The sequence below is a fragment of the Phoenix dactylifera genome, chromosome 8, assembly GCF_051530095.1.
Source record: "Phoenix dactylifera cultivar Ajwa chromosome 8, Ajwa_hap1_PhDact_Kaust_v1.1, whole genome shotgun sequence".
Taxonomy (NCBI): domain Eukaryota; kingdom Viridiplantae; phylum Streptophyta; class Magnoliopsida; order Arecales; family Arecaceae; genus Phoenix; species Phoenix dactylifera.
In genome coordinates this window covers 14,404,452-14,429,041 of record NC_143197.1, presented here as the reverse complement: position 1 = coordinate 14,429,041, position 24,590 = coordinate 14,404,452, and the positions used below count along the sequence as shown (strand labels likewise).

Below are 24,590 nucleotides of genomic sequence, written 5' to 3'. Positions count from 1 at the left end.
TTGTGCTGACCACGGAATAATTAACGGACCTAACGGTGGACAGTTCCTAAAAGGTGTTAGACAGGACAAAATTTTCTCGCCCTCTTTGAAAATGACCCCATAAAATATCTATGCATAGACAACAACCTCCGTCCATCATACCCAAAAATAACATATCTACTATGTAGATTATACCATCCTATGGTGATTAGCTTTGCTGTAGAACTTGTGGGATCTACAAAATGAAGACAACATCCCTTTTCGTTATAAATAGGTCCGCAAAAGGGTCTAGTCCGGCCGGGTTAAGTCATGCTTCATCCCAGCTAGACTTGATTTCATATTTAAAATCTGGACTTAATCTGAACTTAATCTATTAGCTACTAGGGTCGATAGAAAATAGTTTAGGTCTACAGATCATTTAGATCGAATTAAGATCAAGTATGACCAGATTCAACTTCAAATATTCAGTTTTGGGTTAGGTTGAGTTTATTGTTTGAGTCCAGTGTGTAGCTATTTTTTTATAGTTAAAATATAATAATTAATAATTAAATATAAATTATTAAAGTTTATATAAAATTAAAAATAACCAACTTAAATTTGAATCTTTATTCAAAAATCTTTAATTTTATTTAAGTAATTGATTATTTTTAAATTTTCAAAGTACGATAAAATATAAATTTTTAAATATAATTAAGTGAAAATAGATGGGAGAAGATGTAGGCCCTGTTTGGGAGAGCTGTTGGCAGTAGAGCTGTTGGAAGTAGAGCTGTTGGAAGTAGAGCTGTCTGAAGTAGAGCTGTTATAAAAAGTTGTTTGCTGTTTGGTAACTACATTCGTAAAGTGCTGTGGTACTTTGTTTTGTGTTTGGTAAACAAACTGAAAAAGTACTTTTGTATGACAAAATTACCATAAAGGACATTGCATAGTATTATACAACAGAACATAATAAAACATAACATAAATTAATACATAAATATACGATATAGTATAATATTATTATAATATAAAATAATATTATGTTAATATAGCATAATAGTAATATAATTATTAGAGTAAATTAATATTTGGTAATATAACATAATATTAAATTATTTAACATAACATATTAATGTATTATGATATAATGTAATATATATATATATTATATTTATAGTATAATACAATAATAAAAGTATAAAATATTATAATTATTAGTATAAATTAATTTCTCATAATATAACATAATATTAAATTATTTAAAATAACATATTAATATATTATAATGTAATGTAATATAATACAATATTTATAGTATAATATAATAATAAAGGTATAAAATATTATAATTATTATAATAAATTAATTTTTCATAATATAACATAATATTAAATTATTTAAAATAACATATTAATGTATTATAATGTAATGTAATATAATATAATATTTATAGTATAATACAATAATAAAGGTATAAAATATTATAATTATTAGTATAAATTAATTTTTCATAATATAACATAATATTAAATTATTTAACATAACATATTAATATATTATGATATAATATAATATGATATTATATTTATAGTATAATACAAAAATAAAGGTATAAAATATTATAATTAGTAGTATAAATTAATTTTCCATAATATAACATAATATTAAATTATTTAACATAATATATTAATGTATTATGATATAATATAATATGATGTTATATTTATAGTATAATACAAAAATAAAGGTATAAAATATTATAATTATTAGTATAAAATAATTTTTCATAATAATTTCTCATAATTTTTCATAAAATAATTTTCCGCGGTCCAGGGGCTCTTCTTCGTGGTCCACGCTCGAGGAGGACCTCAGCGTGGACCGCGAGGTTGATGATAAAAAAAAAACAATAGATTGGTTTTGGAAGGTATGGAAGAGGATTAAAATTTTTTTCTTCTAAAATATGGTTCAAGAGATGCATAAAAAAATTGAAAAGAAAAATACCTTTTCTTACGGAAGGGAGTCTGACGGCTAGGGTTCTTGGCTCCAGGCTTCCAGCAGATTTTTAGGTTTATAAAAGGACAAACTATGTAATTATGTTATTTTAATATGGGCATTTTTGTCAAAAATACAGCTTTCCGAAAAAGCTGAAACAGCTTCCTCCCAAAAGCTCCAAATTGGAGCTTCCTCCCAAAAGCTATTTTCAGCTTTCCGCAAAAGCTGAAACAGCTTTTTGAAAAATTTACCAAACACAGTTTTTCACCTAAAAGTACTTTTGGAGGGCCAGAAAGTGCTTTCTGGCCCTCCAAAAGCTCCCCCATACAAAGCCGTAGCTGTTGAGATGGAAAAAAAAGATAAGCTTAGCTAAAAATTTATTCAATGAATTGGAAATGATATTTAGAGCGAAGCAAAAATTTATATAATTAGGACTTTTGATCAGGCTAGATTGGATCTCAATTAGATCATGTTCATTTTTTGATCCAAATTAAACCTATATGATATACAGATTAGATTGGGTCTGACCTAAAATTTAGATCAGATTTAATTTTTAAATCAAAACCTGATTAGATCGGGTAAATCGGATTGGCATTGGGCATTGGGTTTTAGTTTTTTGATTTTTTGGTAATTGCGATGCGACCCATTCGCAGCTCTAGATTTATGCATAAATCTCTCTCATTCATCTCGTAAGCGCTGACGGCTGGAATCTGGATCGATTCTTTTGGATTTCTTTTTGGCTGCCCCCGATCCCAATCCCACGATTACGAGGGGACGGATCGCGAGGGCCAGTGCAAAAGCGGGAATAAAAGAGGGGCAAAAAGCGGGGAGAAAAGAGCTGGTTCTTCGGTGGGCTGCCTGTTGACCACGGACGCTCTCTCTCCTCTACAACGGAGGTAGCTCTTCTCACGCTCTCTCTCGTTTGGATCGGCATGGTTAGGTTTTCTGTCTGGATCCGGTTCTTGTTGGAGTTGCTCCGTGTTCTGATCGGAAGAGGAACCGGAAGTGAAATCCAACTCGTTCTCTGATCCAAAGGTAGATGAAACAGAAATCCGATTGAAATTCATGTTTTTATTTGGTGTTTGGAGATGATATTTGTTTATCGTTTCTTTTGTTTTGTTTTTTTTTGTTTTTTCTCTCTCTCCCTGTGGGTTAACGATGGCTTTATATAAAAGACATCGAGTTTGTGTGGTTTCGGTACGGTTTCTATCGGATAGGTTTTTTTTTTTTTTTTTTTTTTTGAAGTAAAAGGTTTCGAAAAGGTCGATTTTTTCAAAGGAAAAGGAGAAACTTAGTATATATTTACCGTACGCTGAGTTTAGTACAGTTATATAATTGGAGCTTTTTGGGTGTTTGTCTTACCTATCTTTCCTAATTCTTTGAGTTGTAGGGAGAGATTGCTCGCTAAAAAGCTGTCTGAGCGCGAAGAAGAGAGTGCGAGGCAGAGACGGAGCCAGTGGTGAAGTGATTTGGAGGTTGGAATCTTCAGCTATGGGATTCAAACCGCTGGTCTGGTACTGCCGGCCGGTGGAGGACGGGGTCTGGACGAAGGTGGTGGAGAATGCTTTTGGAGCATACACGCCCTGCGGCATTGAGACCCTGGTGGTTGGCATCTCCCATTTGGTTCTCTTGGCCGCATGTGTCTATCGGATATGGAGAACTAGGAAAGATCTCACTGTTCAGAGATTCTGTCTGAGGTCCCGGACTTACAATTACATGTTGGGGCTGCTGGCCGCGTACTGCACTGCAGAGCCTTTGTTTAGGCTGGTCATGGGCATGTCGATAGCGAATTTGGATGGACAGACCAATCTTGCCCCTTTTGAGGTGAGCGAGTTAAATCTAATTTACTCATAGTGTTATCTCTTGGATTGATCGAGTTGCTTTTTATTCGGTTGGGAAATGTTCATATCTGAACCCGTAGTGTGGTTCATCGAATTATCAAGTATTCTACATTTTTATCATAAATTTGTGAAAATGTACCTAACGGCAAGCTTTTGTGAGTTTGCCCTGCTTTTGCAACTGATTCATATAGATTATCACGAGCTTGAAAGTCACATTGGCTGAAGTTTGCAATATGCCATAAGAGGCCTTTAAACTGAACCATAGATGAGATTTGAAAAAGATTTCTAAATTTTAAACATGCTGTAGCTGTTGAATTAGCATGCAATGATCAAACATTAAGTTAGACTCTAAGTTGACATGCCTGTAAGCACACTCGCTTTGCCCCCATCTTTTCCAACCTATGTGAGAGATAGACCTGAAAAATGTATCATGCGTGGCATTTTTTTTCCTTCCCTTCCTTTCAAATTTCTTACATCTGTGAAAAGAGTTTTTATTGTATTGGTTTTGTTTTGCAGTTTGACGTGTATATTTAGCTACATACTTTGATGTTTTTATCTGCTATCGCCATTCTCCTTTACAGATAGTTTTGCTGCTCGTCGAGGCTGCATCTTGGTGTTGCATGTTTATTATGATTGGAGTAGAAACTAAAATCTACATCCACAAGTTCCGGTGGTATGTCCGGTTTGCAGTCATCTATGTTCTGATCGGGGAAATTTCTATGTTCAATCTTGTTCTCTCAGTGAGAGAGTACTATGATAGGTAAGATACTTGGTTATATTTAGTTACATGCAACCAAGGTACGCGGTACCGACTGTACCGACGTACCGGTGGGCATCGGTACCGGTACGGTACCGAACCAAACCGAGCCGAACCGGTACTGTACCGATGGAGTTAAAAGCCAAAAAAAATTGGAGCCGGTACGGACTGGTCGGTTCGGGCCGGTACCGATTCGGTACCGGTCGGTACGGGCCGGTACGCGTCGGTACCGGTCGGTACGGGCCGGTACGCGTCGGTACCGGTCGGTACGGGCCGGTACGCGTCGGTACCGGTCGGTACGGGCCGGTACGGTTCGGTACCGAAATTTGTAGCTGTACCGTACCGGTAGGATCCGGTACCGATATGTACCGGCCGGTACCGGCCCGTACCGACCGGTACGGCAGACCATGCATGCAACTGCTTTACCATATCTGCTTCATAGCAGCTATTATCTTAACAATTATCATGCGACAAGTTGATATCATCATCCAAAATCAAGAATTTGTTTGAATTGTTGAAAATGAAAAGTTAGGAAGCTCTTAGTAGTTAATGTATATGGGTGCATGCATGTGCTTTTATGCAACAGCATGCAATAGTATTTTAACACCAGGTGAAGATGAATCCATGTAGATTTGAGAAGTTTATCCTGTGTCCATGATAAATTCATGAAGCATTAATATTATCATGATTTGTAACATCATCTGTTCATGAAGCTGAAATAGACCTGTAAACCATACAGATTTCTTATGTCACAGTCCAATATTTAGATGCCATCTTTTGTTAAATTTGGACCAGTGTAGTTCACACCTAATGGCAAAACACACACTTTCATTTATGCAATAATAGTTTTTATGCATTTAAGTTGCAATATGCATGCCTTCTCTTATTCAATAGCAGTTTTTATGCATTTAAGTGGAAGGGAAATTTTATTGATATCTATGTTTGTCTGTGCAGGTCAATATTTTATTTCTATATTAGCGAGATAGCATGCCAGGTTTGTTTTTCATCTTGTGTATTTCTCACTGATACTTAAATTAGTGATCATGACCTATGTGTGCCTTAGGAGTCTGTTCACTCATAGCATTTCATGAATTTCATACCTGTACTCTACTTGTCTTTGTTCACAATGTCATGCCCTTTGATTGGTACAGCATCTTGGTCAAACTTCTGCATCCATTTCAAAACATGCAAAACTTTGTGAATGATATTATTTTCTTAATGCAGATTTTGTTTGGAATTCTGCTGCTGGTGTATGTTCCCAGCTTGGACCCTTACCCAGGATATAGTCCAATTAGAAATGAGGTGTTTGTTGATAACACAGATTATGAAGCACTTCCTGGGGGAGAGCAGATTTGTCCTGAGAGGCATGCCAATATATTTTCAAGTGAGTACTGTGACAATATGGTTAAATACTATATATCATTGACCATTATGAAAAACAGTAAGATAAACTTGCTTTGCTCTAACTGGTGCATCATCTTGGGTCTTTGCTGTGACATTTTTTATCAGAAATATTTTTTTCATGGATGACTCCCCTCATGCAACAAGGCTATAGAAGGCCTATTACTGAGAAGGATGTCTGGCAATTAGATACATGGGATCGGACAGAGACATTGAATGACAGGTATTCTTTTGTGTCATCTCCTTAATTAGTTCCTCTTGGATCACCAATCTGTCAATTGCATAATCTTTGTAATGCCATTTTGTTTCAGGTTCCAGAAATGCTGGGCTGAGGAATCCAAGAGACCCAAACCATGGCTTTTGAGAGCACTGCATCGTAGCCTCGGAGGAAGGTATGAGCTGATAATTGCAATTTTCTTCCATAGGTCCTGGAGACAAAGTGTTCCATTCAATTTCATTTTCTAAAATACTTCGCATGATTAAATCAACTACCTGAGAGATTCAGTCGCATTTCTAATTTGTCTACAGATTTTGGCTGGGGGGATTTTTCAAGGTAAGAAATATTAATTTTGTTGTCTTAGAAGATTTTTTTTAATTAATTATTTTGTTTTTATAAGTTGAAGATAAAGATTGTGAACATACTGGAAATCTACATGGGTACAACAATTTGGTAGTATCTGTTTTCTGGAATCAGGGAAATTTAGTTGTTTAATGAATGTTCAAAACCTTGTTTAAGATATTTTCTGCTGTATATCTTTTCTAACAAGTTAGACCGAGATTGTTGAAAGTAGTTGTATTTCTGGGGCCGCTAAAGTACAAATTATGAAGGATGGAATGACACCAATATTCTGAGATCTCAATAAGAAACTTATGCATACATGGTGGGTCGAATCAACAAAACACCCAAGAAGGGCTCATGATTTTTCTGAAATATCTCCTACTTGTATCTAGTTTTATTGTATTTTAGCTATGCTGATTTACATTGGATGGTCATGTATTGTTTTAGTAAGATACATGAAAGGACATGACAGTGGTACTTATATGTAATGTGCTTCTCTGGATACTTCATTTGTTTCATCATTGTTTCCCATCCAAGATTTCTCATGGTATGCATCCTTGAAGATTGTCTTGTTGGCTTTATCATTTTGAGATATGTAGTGAAATGGTTGCTAACACATGCACATTACAATTTTTATGAACATGTTTGTTTGATAGAACATCACACCAGTGTACAAGTGTCTAGAGGAAAAATCTGTTCTTGATTATAAAGGGGTTGCATTTCTGGATTCTTTTCCGTTAAAACATTTTATCTCTTCACATCAACCTTTAGAAATTTTAACTATCCATTTAGTGAAGAATATGTTATTATCTATTTACTACTACCATATGTTCATATGCAAATTTTTTATATTTTTCATATTTTTCCATGAATAATTTTGTTTCTTCATCTTGCTACTTACCTTGCAGATTGGTAATGATGCTTCTCAATTTGTGGGCCCACTAATACTGAACCAACTCTTACAGGTAAATTCTTCTTCTGGTGACAACTGCATATTATATAAGACACTGCCTTCTCCTGCTCCTCATTTTCTCTGTCTTTCCTCTTCTTGATACATGTAATGGTCAAAACTTTTAAATTTTTCTATGAAGTTTTTCAAATATAAAGATCCCATCTTTTCCGGACTGAACAATCTTTTGGTTTGAAATGAAAATCAGAATTTAGTTTTCTATGGATGTAGATCTGTGTGGAAGTTGCTTACAGTCTTGCAGTATTTGCACAGAAAATGTTGCCTTTTCTTTTATGCAGGTATCCTGCATGATCATGTTTTCTTGCTTTTATACTTTTGTGAAGTTTTTTCTAGAGGAGGTACAACAATGTTAAAACTTTGCAACATATTTTGTTCATTTAGATGACCTAGTCACTGTGGAAAAGACTGTTTACTAGCTATACTTTTTAATATCTATGGCCAGTGATGCATACTTTTGTTGTAGATGACCTGACTAATACTTTTAATGTAAGGGATGGCTAATTAGTTATACTTTGAGTTGGAACCTAGATGATCAAAGCCCAGGTCCAGAAGTAAGGTCACGTACCATGGCATTTCAGCTATTGTGCAAAGTAGTTCTTATTGTGAGCCAAGAAAAGGAATGAGGCAAATTGAACAACTATGTATAACTTATATCATCTGCTGTAATTTGTTTTATATCTTATGAGTCCATGGAGGACAAGACAATGAGGTAATCAGGGCTTTCTAACCATGGCTAGTAAGGGCGGTTACAAAGTTAGCCAATAATGTTATTAAGAAGGCAGGCAAATGTTAGGAAAACATTGTCTGCAACTCAGATCAGATGTAGGAGGACTATTAATGCAATTGAATGCTCTGCTACTTGTTTGAGAAGTCATATAATGTTAGAAATTTGTTCAGGAGAGTTATTGTGACCTGTGTATTTGCACATTTTAGTGACTAAAATGCGTTTGACCTAGTAGATGTGACAACAGTAGAAGTTTATGCACCAGTTAGTAAAAATGATTTATAAGATTGTAATTTGTTCTTTGAAGCTTGGTACACCGTGTCGTACCGAACCGGATAGTATGGGGCATAACGTACTGTACCGGTTCAGTACCAGTACCTTGCTTTGAAGTATAACAGACTGTGGACTCCTTAATGAAGGCTATATTGGCAATGGGTGTCATGAAGTAACTACAATAGAGGTTGAAGTTGGATATCCTTGAGGATTTAATTTGATTTCATGTGCTTGAGATATTCAATACCATTACTATCGTATTAAGCATGTACAGATTATATATAGCATCTAGAACAAGCAGTGAATGTAGCATCTACAACAAGTAGTGACATATGCAATGATAACATGTATATTGCCCAGGAAAAGTAGCCAACATAGAGCTAGAATCAGCTGATGATACAAGGGACAGGATGAAAAATAAGTTTCTTCAACAAAATGTCGTCAAAAACTTTTCTTTTGGATATGCCTGTTCATTATGAAATGTCCATCAAGTGATTTTGCTTTTATTGAACATTTTCAATGGTAAGTGAAATTTAATTGATGAATATATTATCATCCACACCTTTACCTATTAAAAAGGGGCTGCTTGTGGTCATTGATCAATGTATTAAAAGGAAGTTGTGATAGACAGGTATTTTTTAGTAACTGTATAGCGCAAAATTGGATATAATTAATTAGATTTGGTAAAAAAGGATGAGTAAGGTGATACTCTTAAAGTTATTTGAGGACCTATTTTGGTTCAGCATGATATTAACTAGTAAAAAATTAAAATATTTTCTTAGAGTCATAGATTATATTATTGATCTTTCCAAAATGGAAAAATCGTAATAATTCAGGCAAGCTACTTGAATAAGCATCTCTGCCAAATAATAAATAGGCACATCTACCAAATAATAGACAAGCAACATAAAGCTGGGAAAAATAATTAATTAGGAATTATTGAAACATTTAAGACATAAGTTGTAAGTAAGACATTTGGGCACCAATAAGAAAGATGGGGGTTATAACTCATCCGCATAAAAGTCCCAGCTTGCAACAAAAGTAATCCATATTAGATCTACATGAACTACCTTGGCCAATGCTGGTCTTACTGAGTTTCCTAGGCAACAACTAAGTAGCTGGCTTGCATGGAGAGTCTATTGGCCTATATAGAACCTAAGCAAGGAGCCTGGTTGGGTGTGGGGGAAAAGGCTAGGTGGTCCAGGCTTTCACCTTCTATAAAAACGAATATGGAGATGCAAATCCAACTCAACAAAGCTGCAAGTTAGGATTAAGCAACTCTTATGACTGATTGACAGCACATTAACTCTTAAAGAATTGGTGCTGAATTCTAGTCTGGAGAAACTTTTGGAAGTAAGGGGCTTTATGTGAAACTTGGAAAGTAAATTAGCAGGTTAAGGGATGTACATTATTAGTCATAATATATGCACATGCATCTAGGATGCAACCATTCAAAACCTTCCTCAAGTTAGAGTCTAGTTGAGGAGGGGAAAAAGGAAGATCTACTCTCTTTTGGTTTGTGGGAATGGAATTTCAATGTGGCATGGTTTAAAGTTTCATACAAAATGATATATTTTGTTGGAAAATTTTCAGCTATTAACCTACAAAAAAAGTATTTCCTTGTATTAGCCCCCTTTTTAGAATTTTGTAGGAAGACTCATGCTTTTAGATGAAACCACTTACAATTGGTATGGAATATATAAACCATGAGTCAGGTGTAGATACTAATAGTACCTTAAGTCCCTTATTTAGGATTTGTTGTTAAAGATTTTTATGATACAAGATACAAGTTTTTTCTTTTATTTTAATTTAAAGAATATCACAATACTAGCAAGGGTAGCTTGATATGGCACACTGCTAGTTTGTGCCAAGTACCAAGGCATGCTAGCTTATAAAGATGTGCAGAAAATATTAGATCATATATTGGAAGTATCCTAGAGAGTTCTTTCCTTGTTTTCTGTGTTACTATTGATTGCTTTACAATAACAAGTAGTCATGTACTTGACTTTCAAATAATTTCTTTTTATTATTTAAATGAACCTTGTAACTCAACTTAATTTTAACATGTATATTGTTGTTGGAAGGAATGACCAACCCTTTAGTCCTCGCATAACATAGGAAGTTCAGCAACTTCGTATCTTTGTCGGAGATGAAAGGAAATATATAATACATATTATAAAATACATAGTATGTTCTAACAACCTAGGATTTCAGTCAAAAAGCCTAGCTGAAAGGTATTCTTTAGGTCCTTTGACCATATATAAGTTCTCGAGTTCTCCCCAATGCACAACCAATGTGGGTCTAAATACATGCCCGCACGGGTTCTCACATACTTATCTTATTTAAACACAACGTTATAACCAAGCTGAGGGTCCAAATCCAATCAGAAACACCACGATCGGTTCATGATTAGCCCTAAGAGAACCTGTACTGCAGTGTCCCTTGCTCCGCATGGCTGTGGGCCAGATACCATTTGTAATGACCTAGAAACTCACATAAAAATGCTAATTGAAAGCTATTGTTTTGGATTTCTTATCCAAGATCTCCCAAGTGCACAACCAATGTGGGACTAGCACATGCCCACATGGATTCTCACATATGTCCTCAACCCTAGCTATTGCTAACTTGCTATCACTAGAAATCATCAATATCTATGTATTGTGTACTCTTGTGAATATCCTCTAGTGATGCGAGGTAGGTTGATCTCATGTTTACTATGTTGCAGTATATACTCTAAAAATTCTAGATCTATGCAACTTCTTTAACATAAATTGTGGCATAGAAGTTATTTTTATGTTTTTTGTTAGTACCTTTTAGCTTTACATTTTTGGTTTTATGAGTAAATACGAAATAGGCATGCTATAATGGTACCAGATCTTCTTTAGCATTGTCATGTAATTTATATGCAAGACATCACATCTTTTCTCCCCCCACTCTATGTCAAAATCTTTCTCTGGTTTCTATGTTTAATAAGCATTTATAATGGATAAAACATTCACTTATATAAAAGTTCGACTTATGGGACATAATACAATGTTGATCAGCACAAAAGTTAAGCTAAAATTTATTTTTATCATATGTTTTAATTTTATTTTGGTATTTTGACAATTATATGTCTCTTCAAATGTGCCTAAGACTTAGCTGCTTACATGCATAAGCATTACATTAATTGCTAATTTTTCCATATCTTATTAACTTTTACATTAAATTTTGATGGGATGATTTTTTCTTGTTTGAGAATCTCAGAATGCATGCATAGTTTATAGAGCACTGCCTCAATTTTATTTTATATCAAATTAGCAATCCAAATGGATGAGATTTGATGTTTGGGGTGACAATTCCTTTCTCCATCCAAATAACCTGGATCTCGCAACAATTCCTGCATATATACATAGATTTGTTGAAGAGAAAACATATTCATGTATAAAGAATTATATTAATTTTGTTTACAAAAAATGTGTCCATTTTAGAAGAAAAATTCAAAGGCCCCTCAAGGGCCTCAACCCTCTTCACACTTATTTCATAGTTTAATATCTCCGAATGCATGATTTGAACTACTATATAGTGTAAAATGCATTTGGGCAAATTTTAGTGGAACAGAGAAGTTGAATCTGCCATCATATTTGGGATAGGTTGAGCTATGCTTTGTAGTTTGCACCATTGCTAAAGTACACAAGCCTGCCATTTGATGCATTACACTAGGGTCTACAGGGCCAGTATGGGCCGGTACGTACCGGTACCACCCTAAATCGGTACAGGATCAGCGTGGAATCTAGTACCGGGTTGGTTTTTTGAAGAACTGAGCGGTACATTTTCTATACCGGTCAGTTTTTCAAATTTTTTTTAAACCATAGCGTGCTGCGCTATGGTTTTTCAAACAAAGTGACCGTTGTCGGCCATTTTTCCGAGACCGGATACATCAAAGTTCACTTAATTTCACACAATAAGATCCAACAGAGACAAAACTTCAAAAAAAAAAAAATGCTGGAACCCAAAACTCGGCCATTCTCCCGAGACTGGTACGGAACTGGTGCGAGACCGCTCTGGGCTGCCACCGGTACGCCGGACCTTGCATTACACCGATAAAACATGTCATGCCTATAATGATACTGTATGATACACAGCGATAAGTAGCACACCATGGTATCTTGTATTGCATGCCACCATGGACTACCACAGTGCAGTACATAACCTTGTCATGCTATGCTGCCACACATTCCCAATCACATGAAAAATGAAAAAGAAAAAAAATAGGCACCTAATTGTGTTAATTTATTCCTGTCTATGCCAAATGGCAGGTAGACACAATGGCAAGGACAATTATTTCATGATAGAGGGGTTTGTACTCCATATACTGTCCCCGTTGATGGCGGGCAAAGTACATACTTTACGACATAGACCAGATTACTGCAGAACATGTATCGAAGAATGCACGCTTTGTATCACAAAAGCATCTTCGCTGTAGGATAGTTAGGTGCTTTAGATCATGCTCTTTTCAACAAAGAAGTGATATCTGCCGAGTGTTCATTGGCAATAGTTTCTTGGATGAGAATATTAGGTAATATGGCTAGTACAAAACTGAAAAACATGAAGCACTTCATTTTTGATTTTTGTGCTTCAGACTTGCAAATTCGAACATAAGATCATGGTTGGACATTTTTGGAAGAAGATACTATTAAAGTTTTTTATTTTGTCCTCCATGTTGAAAACCAATTTTGTATTCATAATTGTTTTATTGGTAATAAGTTTGTCTGGTAGATCTATACAAATATGCAGTTTTCATATATATAAGTTTTCTAGATTTGTCCATCTAGTGTGGTGAATCTTTTTCTAAATAATTGTTATAAAATGCAGTCTATGCAAGAAGAAGATCCATCTTGGAATGGCTACATTTATGCCTTCGCAATTTTTGCTGGAGTGGTATGGAACCATATTTTCAGATTAAATGTTTGCAGTTTAAAGTTTATGTCATTTCTACTCTCTTCTTCTGTATGTTTTTTAAATTTTTTATACACTCAGTATCTTCACTTCCTATCTTATTGAATTTTGCTGAATAAATGGAAAGACATATATTTAGAAGGTAGTATAGCAAATTCCATGATGTATCAGTTGCTTCCATACTTGTAGTACTGCTCGCTAAAATATTTCTAAGTATTTTTATTTTTTTTGACCTTTACTGCTGTTCAGATCAAAGTACGCTGTTTCGGTATCGGGCCCCCGTATCGGTGCCATCCTGTCACTGTGTTGGTACGCCTCTGTACCATGTACCGGTATTGACTGGTATGGTACAGTATGCTCCGTACCTTCTGGTTCAGTATGGTACGGCATACCGTGGTTCAGATTTTGTTAAAATTACTATGTATGTGGGAAACCTATTCACAAAAAATAATATTTTAAGAGAAAATTCCTATGAAATTGCATTAATTACCTTTCTAATTTAGAATTAACATGCTGGAGATTACATTGATATAAGCAGCTATTCGTGGATCAAGAGTAACTTTTACACTAAGATTGACACATTCTAATTGAAAGTTCAGGTGCAGTTATGGAGCATTTCAAAATACAATTACAATGGGCTTTATCTTACTGATTGAGCTTAAGAGTGTGATAAATGTACATATGATGTATGAGTGTATGAATAATAAAAGTATATGCAAATTGGTGGCTCTAAGAATCCTTAGACTCACAAAGGTTCAGTGACTAAAATGATGTTTGGCTGTAGATATTTAATGGATGCAGTAACATGAGTACTTAAAGATGTATATGAGCTATGTAGAAATTTATAATGTAATTTGCTTAAGCTTTTAAAACTGAATTTCTAGCATTGAAAGCATTCTGATAATCATAATGAACGATATGATTAATTACACTCATGTTAGAATGAAGACGGTCACAATACGACCTGTGCAGTAATATGAGCTGTGATATAAACTGTTATAGAACATTCGACCTTTGTGGTGGAGAAAGAAAAATGTTCAATTTCTTGTCATTCCAGGCGATCAATGGATGTTCTCTAAAAGTGACCAAGTATTTGGTTGGACTCTTTGCATTGTAGATATCTTAATGTTCAACACGAAGTGACGAGTTAATAAGAAGAACAAATTAAATACACGAGCAATGATGTTCATATAAACTAAAAAATAAGTACACTACTCACAGAGAACGCACTTTGCAAGAATTCGAGGCAGTGTAAAATTGTTGATATAAGTTGAAATGAGTATGTTTTCCACCTAGAAATAACAACAAAAGGAGAAAGCATATTAAATCTTGAGCCAGTAATGATGCATTCTTCATTTTGTCAAGGCATAATAAGAAAGATGATGGTACAAGAAGATACTTTCACAAACCTCTTATAGGTACTCATTCCCATGGATTGTATGTCCCCATAGATTCAATGAAAATTAACACTAACCAAAGCGAAGGAAGAAGGTTCTCAAATTTCAATATGGTTAAAATCAAAAGGGATTAAAGTATTAAACCAAGAAGGCCGAATAGACCTGAATCGGGCTATTTGGGCTATACTGAACCAAACTGATCAAGAACTTGAACTATGTGTGCGGTCGGGTCGTTTTGGCCCCTTTAAAGCCTCACGAGTCCCTTCTACCTCCTCGATGCCCTTTGAAGCCTCTCTCCTTCTCTCTCTCTTTTCTCATTCTACCATGATCGGAGCTCCGAAGCTCCATTGCTCATCTCGCTCACCTGGTCACCAGTCCCGTTCACTCAATTGCTCATCCCGCTTGCTCGGTCACTCGTTGGGCTCCTCTTTGATGCTGATCAACGCCGACCGATGTCCAAATAAGCCTATCTGTCTCCCCCTCCCTTCTCCCTCCTCTCTCTCCCCCTCCCTCTCCCTCCCTCTCTCTCTCTTCCTCCCTCTGCTTCTCCCTCTCCCCTCCCCCTCCCTGTTTTGGTATGTCCCAACACGGTATGATGTGGACATGCACCATATTGAATTAGTCACCGGCCGGTACGACCTTTGGTACCGGTTCAGCAAAACCATCAAACTCTATTTGAGTTAGCTTTAAAATTGATAGTCAAAAATACAAAAAAATAGCATCAAGCTAAACAACCTCATGGTAGGGACTAGCTGCATGTCATTTTGATGCCACAGGAACGTGAATTAGATAAAAGCCAAATTGTGATGTTTAGTACAAAAAATTGTGGAGGTGAAGTAGACATCCAGGTGCTTCATCTGATAATCCCCTCCCCTTTTCCTTCATCTATAGAGTGATCTCGGTACTCTTGCTTGGTTTTGCTTTTGAAAATATAACAGATCATTGTCCAAATACAGATAATGTTTCTAAAGTAAGTTGTACGAGAAGAGGATTTTAATATCAAATTGCCAGTCCTGCTTGTGGACCTAAATTTCGAAATGCCACAGTTGTTTCATAACTTTAGGGAAGTTACTTTGGCCAAATGTATACACAAGGTTTCCAAATTGATTTTGCAGTTGAGATGAGCTATACTTGGTTGTTATACTTATTCTAATCTTCAGATGTTTTCAATTTTGCAGATATATTATAAAATTTTTTGAAGTTAGGCTTTTCTTTCTGACTGAAATTTTACTGATCAGGCATTGGGAGTGCTATTTGAAGCACAATACTTTCAGAATGTTATGCGTGTTGGCTTCAGACTGAGGTCTACCTTGGTACGTTTTTGGTTTCATAATATTTTTCTGTCTATGATTAGATTTTAAGACATCAAGTACATTAGCTAACTCATTGCTTTAGTGTTTTGTAATGATAAAAGCAAAGCCTCATTCAACATATTGTAATGATCAGAGGAATCCTCTTCTCTCACTCATTGCCTATCTGATGCAATCTTTGTCCATGATCCTACCTTAACATCATGTTTTCTAAAGTCACTAAGAAGAGTTTAATTTTTTGTCAGAACTAGATTCACTTGGTTGCTGCTGAAGCAGCAAATTGATGTTGTCAAAATGGAACCTAAAGAGGCTTACTGCACTTCTTCCTATACTAGACAAGTATTATGATACACATACAAACTATAATTCACCTACTGATCCATATAGAAGACAGATGCAGGGTGATGAACTTCAACAGAGTTTTTATAGCCACGATTGATTGCAGATGATGGGATTTTAAACATCCTGGGGGACTTCCAACGAAGTTTTATGCTTCAAGCATTTTTTATCTGCATCAAGTTGACTGATGCTAGCAGAGGCATTTGCCTACTTTGATATTATAAAAAAGTAAGAGTGGAAGATCTTGGTTATACTATGATAGAATTAGGTTCTTATTCCTTGCAACACTTACATCCTTTTATAAGAGAATTAATGACATCCAGTGCATTACCTTCCATTGTCTCCCCAGCATGTGCATGCACTGTTAACCTGCTTTTTCTGAAGTGGCTTGATGATTTACTTGTCCGCCAAGAAAGACTACATTGTCAACCTCCTCCAACTCTGAATAATCTTTTAGAACCATAATGTCTTCTTTATAGAAATAGCTGATTTTAGATCAGAAGGGAGTATGAGAATAAGTTATCCATGTAGAACATGGCTCCAATTTCACTAACAATTCTACGTACACTGGATATTATATTAGTGTCACTCTACTGCATTTCCATACTTGGATTATGTCAGGAAAAAGTTGAATCCAACTCTTTGATAATTTATTATCGCTTGATCGAATGTATGAGATTCCTCTGTATCATGGAATGCCGTACCGGTCCGGCCGTGGACCGGTACCGGAACGGATAAAAAACCGGGAAAAAAAAACCGGTATTTTCCGGTTTTTTATCCGAACCGGCTGGTACGGGCCTCTACCGGTGCGAACCGGCCGGTTTGCACCGGTACAATTTTGTTTTTTTTTAAGAACCACAGCGCCGCGCGCTGTGGTTTTTGAAACCACCGCGTACCGGCCGGTACGGGACCGGTACCAGCCGGTACGTACCGGATCGGACCGGTACCATACCGGTCCGGCCGGCCACCGGTACGCCGACCGGTACCGGTACGGCGGACCTTGCTCTGTATTCTAAATATTAAAAATGATTAAAGTATCACCACTAAGACTTGAAAATGTATCTCTGTTTTGTTCTCATGTTTTAGTCTCTAGAGTTTTCTCAAAGTTTCCTCACCTCATTTGTTGTTAGAAGACTTTGTGCACTCACAAAGATATGAAGATATGTTTTCTTCCCCTCCCATATGCACCATGTTGCTCTTTGTTATCCAACAGATAGCATCATGACATGTCTTTTCGTACTGTTACATCAGTGCAGTTTTTCTTTATTGGAATGTGAAGATCCCATAACATTTTGAGAGCTTATCTTTATCTCTATTTCGTCCGAGGCACCCAACACTATTTTGAAATCAAGACTTGAGGAGCCTGTCTTGATGTGTATTCATTTTACTGTTACAAAAAATTTGCACCATAAGTGTATGGCAGTGTGACATATAGTACATGCACTGACGTCAAACACAAACTCTATAATTCCCAATCCACCTTTGCAAAGCATGTAGATTTCCGTGAAAATGAAGGACATGATAGATATATATGTTCCATACTGTATCAATATCAAACTTCACTCTATTTGGAAAACACTCACTTTCAGAAGTCAAGGGGGATTATTTATAAGTTTTTAGTAGGGGAAAGATGCATTTGCTATACAATTATGGAGACATCATTATTTGTTGTGAGGTAGCATAAAAATATTGCATTAAGGATATAGATAACAAATCAATTATATTCCTTGAAGAAAGAAAAATCAGTTTTTCGACAAATTTTGACTCAAATGTTAATTAGATTTTCTTTGCTACTAAATTTGACCTCCCACCATACTTTTGAAAATCCGTATTCTCAATAAAACGATGGAGGAGTATCCCTGTAGCAAAATGTTAACCCTTCCTATGGCCTTATAAATTGATCCAAAACATCAAATGTGTTGCAAACCTTCTTTCACACTAATATATGCCCAACTTCTTAATTTATAGTCATAGTTTGACTTAAACTGACAGAATTTATATATCCTGTGTTTTCTCTTGGTTGCATCTTGTTCCGCTCATTACCTGAGTGATGAGCATGGAAGTTAAAAAAGCGGTCATATGCTCATGCAGAGATTGCTTCTCAAATAATGTTTCTTCCCCTTCTCCATTTGGTTTATCACTTATACGATGTTGATTAAGAAGTCTTGGATGCTTTAAGCAGATTATAAATTAATGCAAGTAATAAATAAATCATTTGTTTAAAATAATAATTTTTAAGAATTCTTTATTTTTTTAATAAAGTAGGTTTATTTTTCTTTAACCCTTTTTACGAATCATGTGGATGCAACATGTGATTGATATTATTGATTTGCATGGTTAATTCATCTTTTTTGCAGGTTGCAGCTGTGTTTCGCAAATCACTGAGACTATCACATGAGGGTCGCAGGAAATTTGCATCAGGGAAGATAACAAATTTGATGACAACTGATGCAGAAACACTCCAGGCATTTTTTCTCACTTTACTCCCAAATACTTAAATCAAATATTTTATGTTATTCCGTTTTAGCTACTCATGAACTTAAATTTGTAAATGTTTGACAATCAATGCATGACTTCTCACGCCTTTCCTAAGCTAAGTTATTTGCTATATCATGAGTAAGATGCAAATCAGTCTTGATGGTTTATAGCATACAATATAAACAACTGATCAGCATGATTTGCTATAATATAGGTTAACAAGGCCCACCATATCTACATGTTTGCCTGGCCCAAGGTTGTCAAATTACCTAGGCGAGGCGAAGCAGTGGACCCCGTATATGGCCTAGGCAGGCGCCTAGGCGCGTCAGCGGTCGCTTAAGGGACAAAGGCCTTGAAGCATTTATCCTAAATACTTTCAACCATATGTATCAATAAGCAAGTAAATATATCATCTATATAATCCATTTTCACCAATATATGCATTATTAAACCTATTTTTCATGCACAAAAAGTTCAAAGACCAAAATCCACAAGAAGAGAGTAGCAACAATATTGCTGCCTCTACAGCAACCAACAGGTTGCAAAATATAGCCAAGAGGCCCAAGACTGAGCAAGAAGCAAGAGGAGGGTAGGAAGTAGTAGCTGGCAAGATGGAAGACCACAATCAACAACCATGAAGGAAGATGAGAAAGCAGAACAAGAGGAAAATGTTATTGGAAAAAGGAAAAGAATGGTCAGATGAAGAATGGATAGGAGTAGGAAAAAGAAAGGAAAGAAAAATTAGAAAGAGAAGATGAAGATGAAAATTGATATAAAGAAGGAAAAAATATACACAAACTTGGCACTAGTGTTGGCCACCATAACCATTTTTGCTAGTCAAGGCTGCAGGTTGACCTATCTGTAGCTGTTTATAAGCCCTCTAATTGCTGTAAGGTTGGTAGTAGCTTCAATGTCCTCTTTCATTTTCCGTATGGGGGTTTAAATAGGGAAAGAAGGCGGACAAAGTAAATCTCAAAGGAACAATGTTTAAGCGGGCTTGGCCTAGGCAGCCCGGCCAAATTAAGTGCTTAGGCACTAGGCTGCCACTTTTGACAACATTGGCCTAGGCTTTATGGCGACTCTTATGTGCATGTCTTGGCTTCACAACATCTTCAACACTAGTATATAATTCACTTTTAGTTTTCGTAGTATTTTCTATAAATAATCAACTTTATTATTATTTGATGATTGTGGACCACTCAACATGATGTTAATGTTATTCTAGAATCTGTGAGACACAGTAAACTATTGGTCTACACCATGATTTTATGTTGAGATATATGCTTAAATGCATAATTGATATGTAATTCTCTTTGTGCAGCAAGTCTGCCAACAGCTTCACACTGTATGGTCAGCTCCTTTTCGTATTACCATAGCTGTTGTTCTGCTGTACAAACAGCTAGGGGTCGCATCACTTGTTGGCTCATTAATGCTGGTTTTCATGTTCCCCTTACAGGTAGTTCTCTATTTAGTGATTTCATGTTCTTTATGCTGTTTTTTGTTCATTAGTCTCATATATATTCTTGCCTATAAACATTGTGATGATGTAAAAGAGAGATGTGGTGTCAATCTTATAGTTTTTTTTTTTTTTTGCTGGAATGGGCATTTCATACCTCACGGGTACGAATACACTCAAGAAAATCAGAAAGCAAAAGGTCCCGAAGTGCTCCGGGCATCTCTCTCTCTCTCCAGGCCATAGGATACCTCCTGAGTGGCTCGCTACATAAGCTGCCACCTAGTCGGCCGCCCCATTGGCCTCACGATATACATGCATAGCCTGAAATGTGACACCCTCCCTCCCCATCTCCCAAATGTCGCGGAGCAGGGGATGATCTCCTCCATAATTGCTCGGGCCCTTTCGGACCCAGTTGATCACCGTGGCCGAATCTCTCTCTAGTAAGACTGAACTTGCCTGAAGCACTCGCCGCGCGTAGCACATACCCATCCAGACCGCTCGCAGCTCTGCTCCAGGAACCGAGGTGTCGAAAATCTAACAGCCTCCCGCCGCCACCGCATAAGAACTCGGTCCCCTGATAACGAATCCAGCCCCACCTCTCTTACCTCCATCCAAGACTGAGCCATTTGGTCAGGCATAATTTGGTCATTTCTAAGTAAATACTCGATCTTTGCCCGCCATCAAACTAAAGCCCCGTTTAGCAGAGCTATTGGCAGTAGAGCTTTCAGATGTAGAGCTTTTTAAAGTAGCGCCTTTTGAAGTAGAGCTTTTATAACAAAAACTATTTGTTGTTTGGTAACTACATTTCTAAAGTATTGTGGAACTTTAATATGTGTTTGGCAAACAAACTGAGAAAGTACTTTTGGTATGACAAAATGACCATAAAGGATATTACATAGTATTATATAACATAGCATAATAAAATATAATATGTATTAATACATAAATATATGATATAGTAGAATATTACTGTAATGTAATATAATATTTTTCTAATATAGGTAATATAATATTGTATCCTATAGCATAATAATATAACAAAATTTGATATTATATAACATAACATATCAATGTATTATGATATAATGTAATATAATATTATATTTATAGTATAATACAATATTTTGATATAAAACATTATAATTATTATCATTATATATTAATATTTTATGAATAATTGAATATAATATTTTTAGGAACTAATTTTTGGAAAAAGTATAGAGCCACGCAATCATACTTGCAAAAGTGAGATTTTACGATTATTTTCTTTCCAATGCTTTCCTCATTCAAAATGATGGATAAATAAATAGAGAAAAGAAATAATACTTTGATCACGTGGTAAGGGAGAAAGCCAAGACTGATTAGGGTTTCTTGTTTGTTGGGGTGGGCTCCTGTAGATTTCTTTTTTCGTTCATTATGATATAAAGGGACACTTCCTATAATTATATGATTTTATCATGGGTATTTTAGTCCAAAAAGAAAAATTTTATAAATCTAAAGCTGCTTCTCGATGCGTGCTAAAAGTGTTTTTCCGAAGAAGCTCCATTTTGGAGCTTTTTCCAAGTAGACATTTTCAGCTTTTTGGCAAAGCTAAAATAACTTTCCGATTTTTTTACCAAATACTCCTATTCCATTCAAAAGTACTTTTGGAGGGCCAGAGAGCACTTTCTGGCCCACCAAAAACTCTGCCAAATGGGGCTAAGTACTTTACGTTCTACTACTTTCAAAACTAGATCTTAAAGTATTTATTGCCTTAGTTTAAGCTTGAATTTGAATAGGGAATACCTTGCATAGCTCACAATTTAAGTATCTTTATTAGAGATAGTAAACAACTTTATTTATAAGTTGATGGTTGATTACTAAGACTGATCCCCATTTTCAGCACCTTCATCATCTTGCTAGCACCAAAGCCCTTGTTTACAAAATGCCTTTAATATTTTAAAGATTTCTTTCTTAATATTATCTTTTATGAAAAAGTATAATAGTTCCATTGGAAAGATAGGCATAGTAGAAATTTGTGCATCTGTTTGGAATATCTCTTACAAAATATTTGAAATATTTTTGTTTTTTCTATGGATAAATTTAACTATACCTTGGGAACATGTATGAGCCACTTTCATTATTGTTTAGTCCATTTTAGGTGATCCTTAGCAATGTTTTAAATCCAGGTGGGATGGGGGTGTTTTGGCCATCACATCCAATTCCTCTGAGAAAATGGGTTTGGGATGGGGACAAGACTTTGAAACCTATCCATGTAGGAAAAGAAGAGGAAAGAGGAAACAAAGAAAGGAAGAAAAGAAGAAGAAAAGAATAAATTACCACTCAATTAAAATAAAGTTTTTTTCCCCTTTAGGGGGAGAGTGTTGTGTTGTTGATGGTGTAATGGTCTTCGATCACCAAATTCAATGCTACTGTATTGTATTGGTATCAAAATGGAGTTTGGGGCATCAAAATCAATTGTTAATTTTAATCAAGTAATATGATTTTTTGTTTTATTTCTAAGTTATACGATTTATGTCTGAAGTACACAATTTTGAGCAAACATAGAACTAAGATAATAAAAGATAGAGTAAATTACAAACCTCCCCTCGAGATTAGGGATAAATTATACTTACATCAAATTGTTTGAAAAACCTACACTTACCCCCCGAGATTTATTTTTATCCAACGCTTTAACCCATAACTTAATAGAACTCTAGTCAAACTGTTAACCTTAAATAGGACCCAAATACCATGTTAGAAAAAATTCAAAAATGACCAAAATAACCTTAAGTGACATAGTAACACCCAAGGACACCAGAAAATATTTGCATCCTTCTCCCCACCTAAGAGCACTTTCGACTTTTCATCTGAGGTATTTGGTTTCACTAATGCTGTTAATTTAATTGGATGAAAGTTTAGGTTTTACAAACTATTGGTCTAAGTATAATAAACATAAACTTCAAGGGGTTTTTTTTTTTGTAATTTACCCTAAAATATAAGAAAAGAGAAAAAGATTGGTGGCTGAAATAGGCTATACCAAGGGGATAAAGGCAATGTCAAAGTGTATTTGTTGATACCCTTTGTCGATATCGGATGTGAGATAGTGCCCACCCTTGGCTGATATTGGTTTAATGTTTAATATGTTGAACCTTGTTCTCAGGAAGAACTTTTTTCATTTTCAAAGGGTTCAATGTTGAGTTCATTCTGTCTTGCTTTTGTTTGCCAATTTCTTTATCTTTATTTGAGATTTTAACTTAACACTTGGACCAAATCATGATATTATATAGGTAAGCAAAAATTAATAGTGTTATGCTAGAATGAGAAGGTAGGTAACTTATATCTATATTATGTTGATAGTCAGTATAGTGCTTTTTAAGTTTAAACCTTAAAGTATCTAGCAAGGTTCGTTGAACTGGTATTGGAGATCGTACCGGCTGGTGATCGGTTTGATGCGGTCCAAGTCTATATCATGCCGTTCTAGGGCGTACCAAAATAGGGTGAGTTGAGAGGGAGGGGGAGAGGGAGAGAGAGAAGAAAAGAGAGGAAGGGAAGGAGAGAGAGAGAGAGGGAGGAAGGGAGGGAGAGGGAGGGAGAGAGAGAGAGAGGCTTTGAACAACCCTCATCGTCATTGTTAAGGGGGAGAGTGACAGGGAGAGGGAGACTTACTTGGCCAGCCGGGATGGAAGGGATTAGGATTTCGGGGTGGGGGGGGGGTGATGAAGCGAAGCAGAGTGAGACATGCCGATTCGGAGTGAATGAAGCGAGGTAGAGTGGAGAACGAAGCAACCGGACCGGGTGAGCCTTATATGCCGAATCAAAGTCTCAAACCATGTCAGTAACTAACTGGTCCAGTTTGGTACACATCGAACTAGCCACATTGGCTAGCCTTACTATCTTAAGCCTACACCTTGTTGTATATTTAGAATGATTGGTCACATGCTATTTGCTTTTTCTAGACAATTATCAACAAAGTCTCTGAATATAGTTTCGTACAGATTTATATACATCCTACATTATATTGTATCAATTCTTCATATTTATAAACAACCATGAATTATGTTCTTTCAGTTTCTGATTTTTGGTTCCTTTTGTGGCATCAGACATTTGTAATAAGCAAAATGCAGAAACTGTCTAAGGAGGGCCTGCAACGTACTGACAAGCGCATTGGTCTTATGAATGAGATATTGGCTGCTATGGATACTGTGAAGTATGCTGCAA

General features: G+C 35.8%; 1 protein-coding gene across 4 annotated transcripts in view; it reads left to right on the top strand.

Annotated features, from left to right (window-relative positions):
- The first annotated feature begins 2,290 nt into the window (after positions 1-2,290).
- The window catches only part of LOC103695628 (ABC transporter C family member 2-like), a 53,346-nt gene continuing 31,046 nt past the window's right edge, over positions 2,291-24,590 (top strand). The window contains exons 1-14 of one of the 4 annotated variants that reach the window (XM_008776998.5): positions 2,291-2,843; positions 3,338-3,771; positions 4,370-4,548; positions 5,500-5,539; positions 5,770-5,929; positions 6,055-6,169; positions 6,258-6,338; positions 6,475-6,499; positions 7,414-7,470; positions 13,327-13,392; positions 16,046-16,120; positions 18,814-18,921; positions 20,256-20,390; positions 24,473-24,579. In XM_008776998.5, the coding sequence (XP_008775220.3) occupies positions 3,439-3,771; positions 4,370-4,548; positions 5,500-5,539; positions 5,770-5,929; positions 6,055-6,169; positions 6,258-6,338; positions 6,475-6,499; positions 7,414-7,470; positions 13,327-13,392; positions 16,046-16,120; positions 18,814-18,921; positions 20,256-20,390; positions 24,473-24,579 (1,481 nt within the window). In that variant the 5' untranslated portion in view covers positions 2,291-2,843; positions 3,338-3,438. Of the gene's footprint in view, positions 2,983-3,331; positions 3,772-4,369; positions 4,549-5,499; positions 5,540-5,769; positions 5,930-6,054; positions 6,170-6,257; positions 6,339-6,474; positions 6,500-7,413; positions 7,471-13,326; positions 13,393-16,045; positions 16,121-18,813; positions 18,922-20,255; positions 20,391-24,472; positions 24,580-24,590 lie in introns of all 4 variants that reach the window. The other 3 variants (XM_008777000.5, XM_008776997.5, XM_008776999.5) reach the window with 3 other exon arrangements.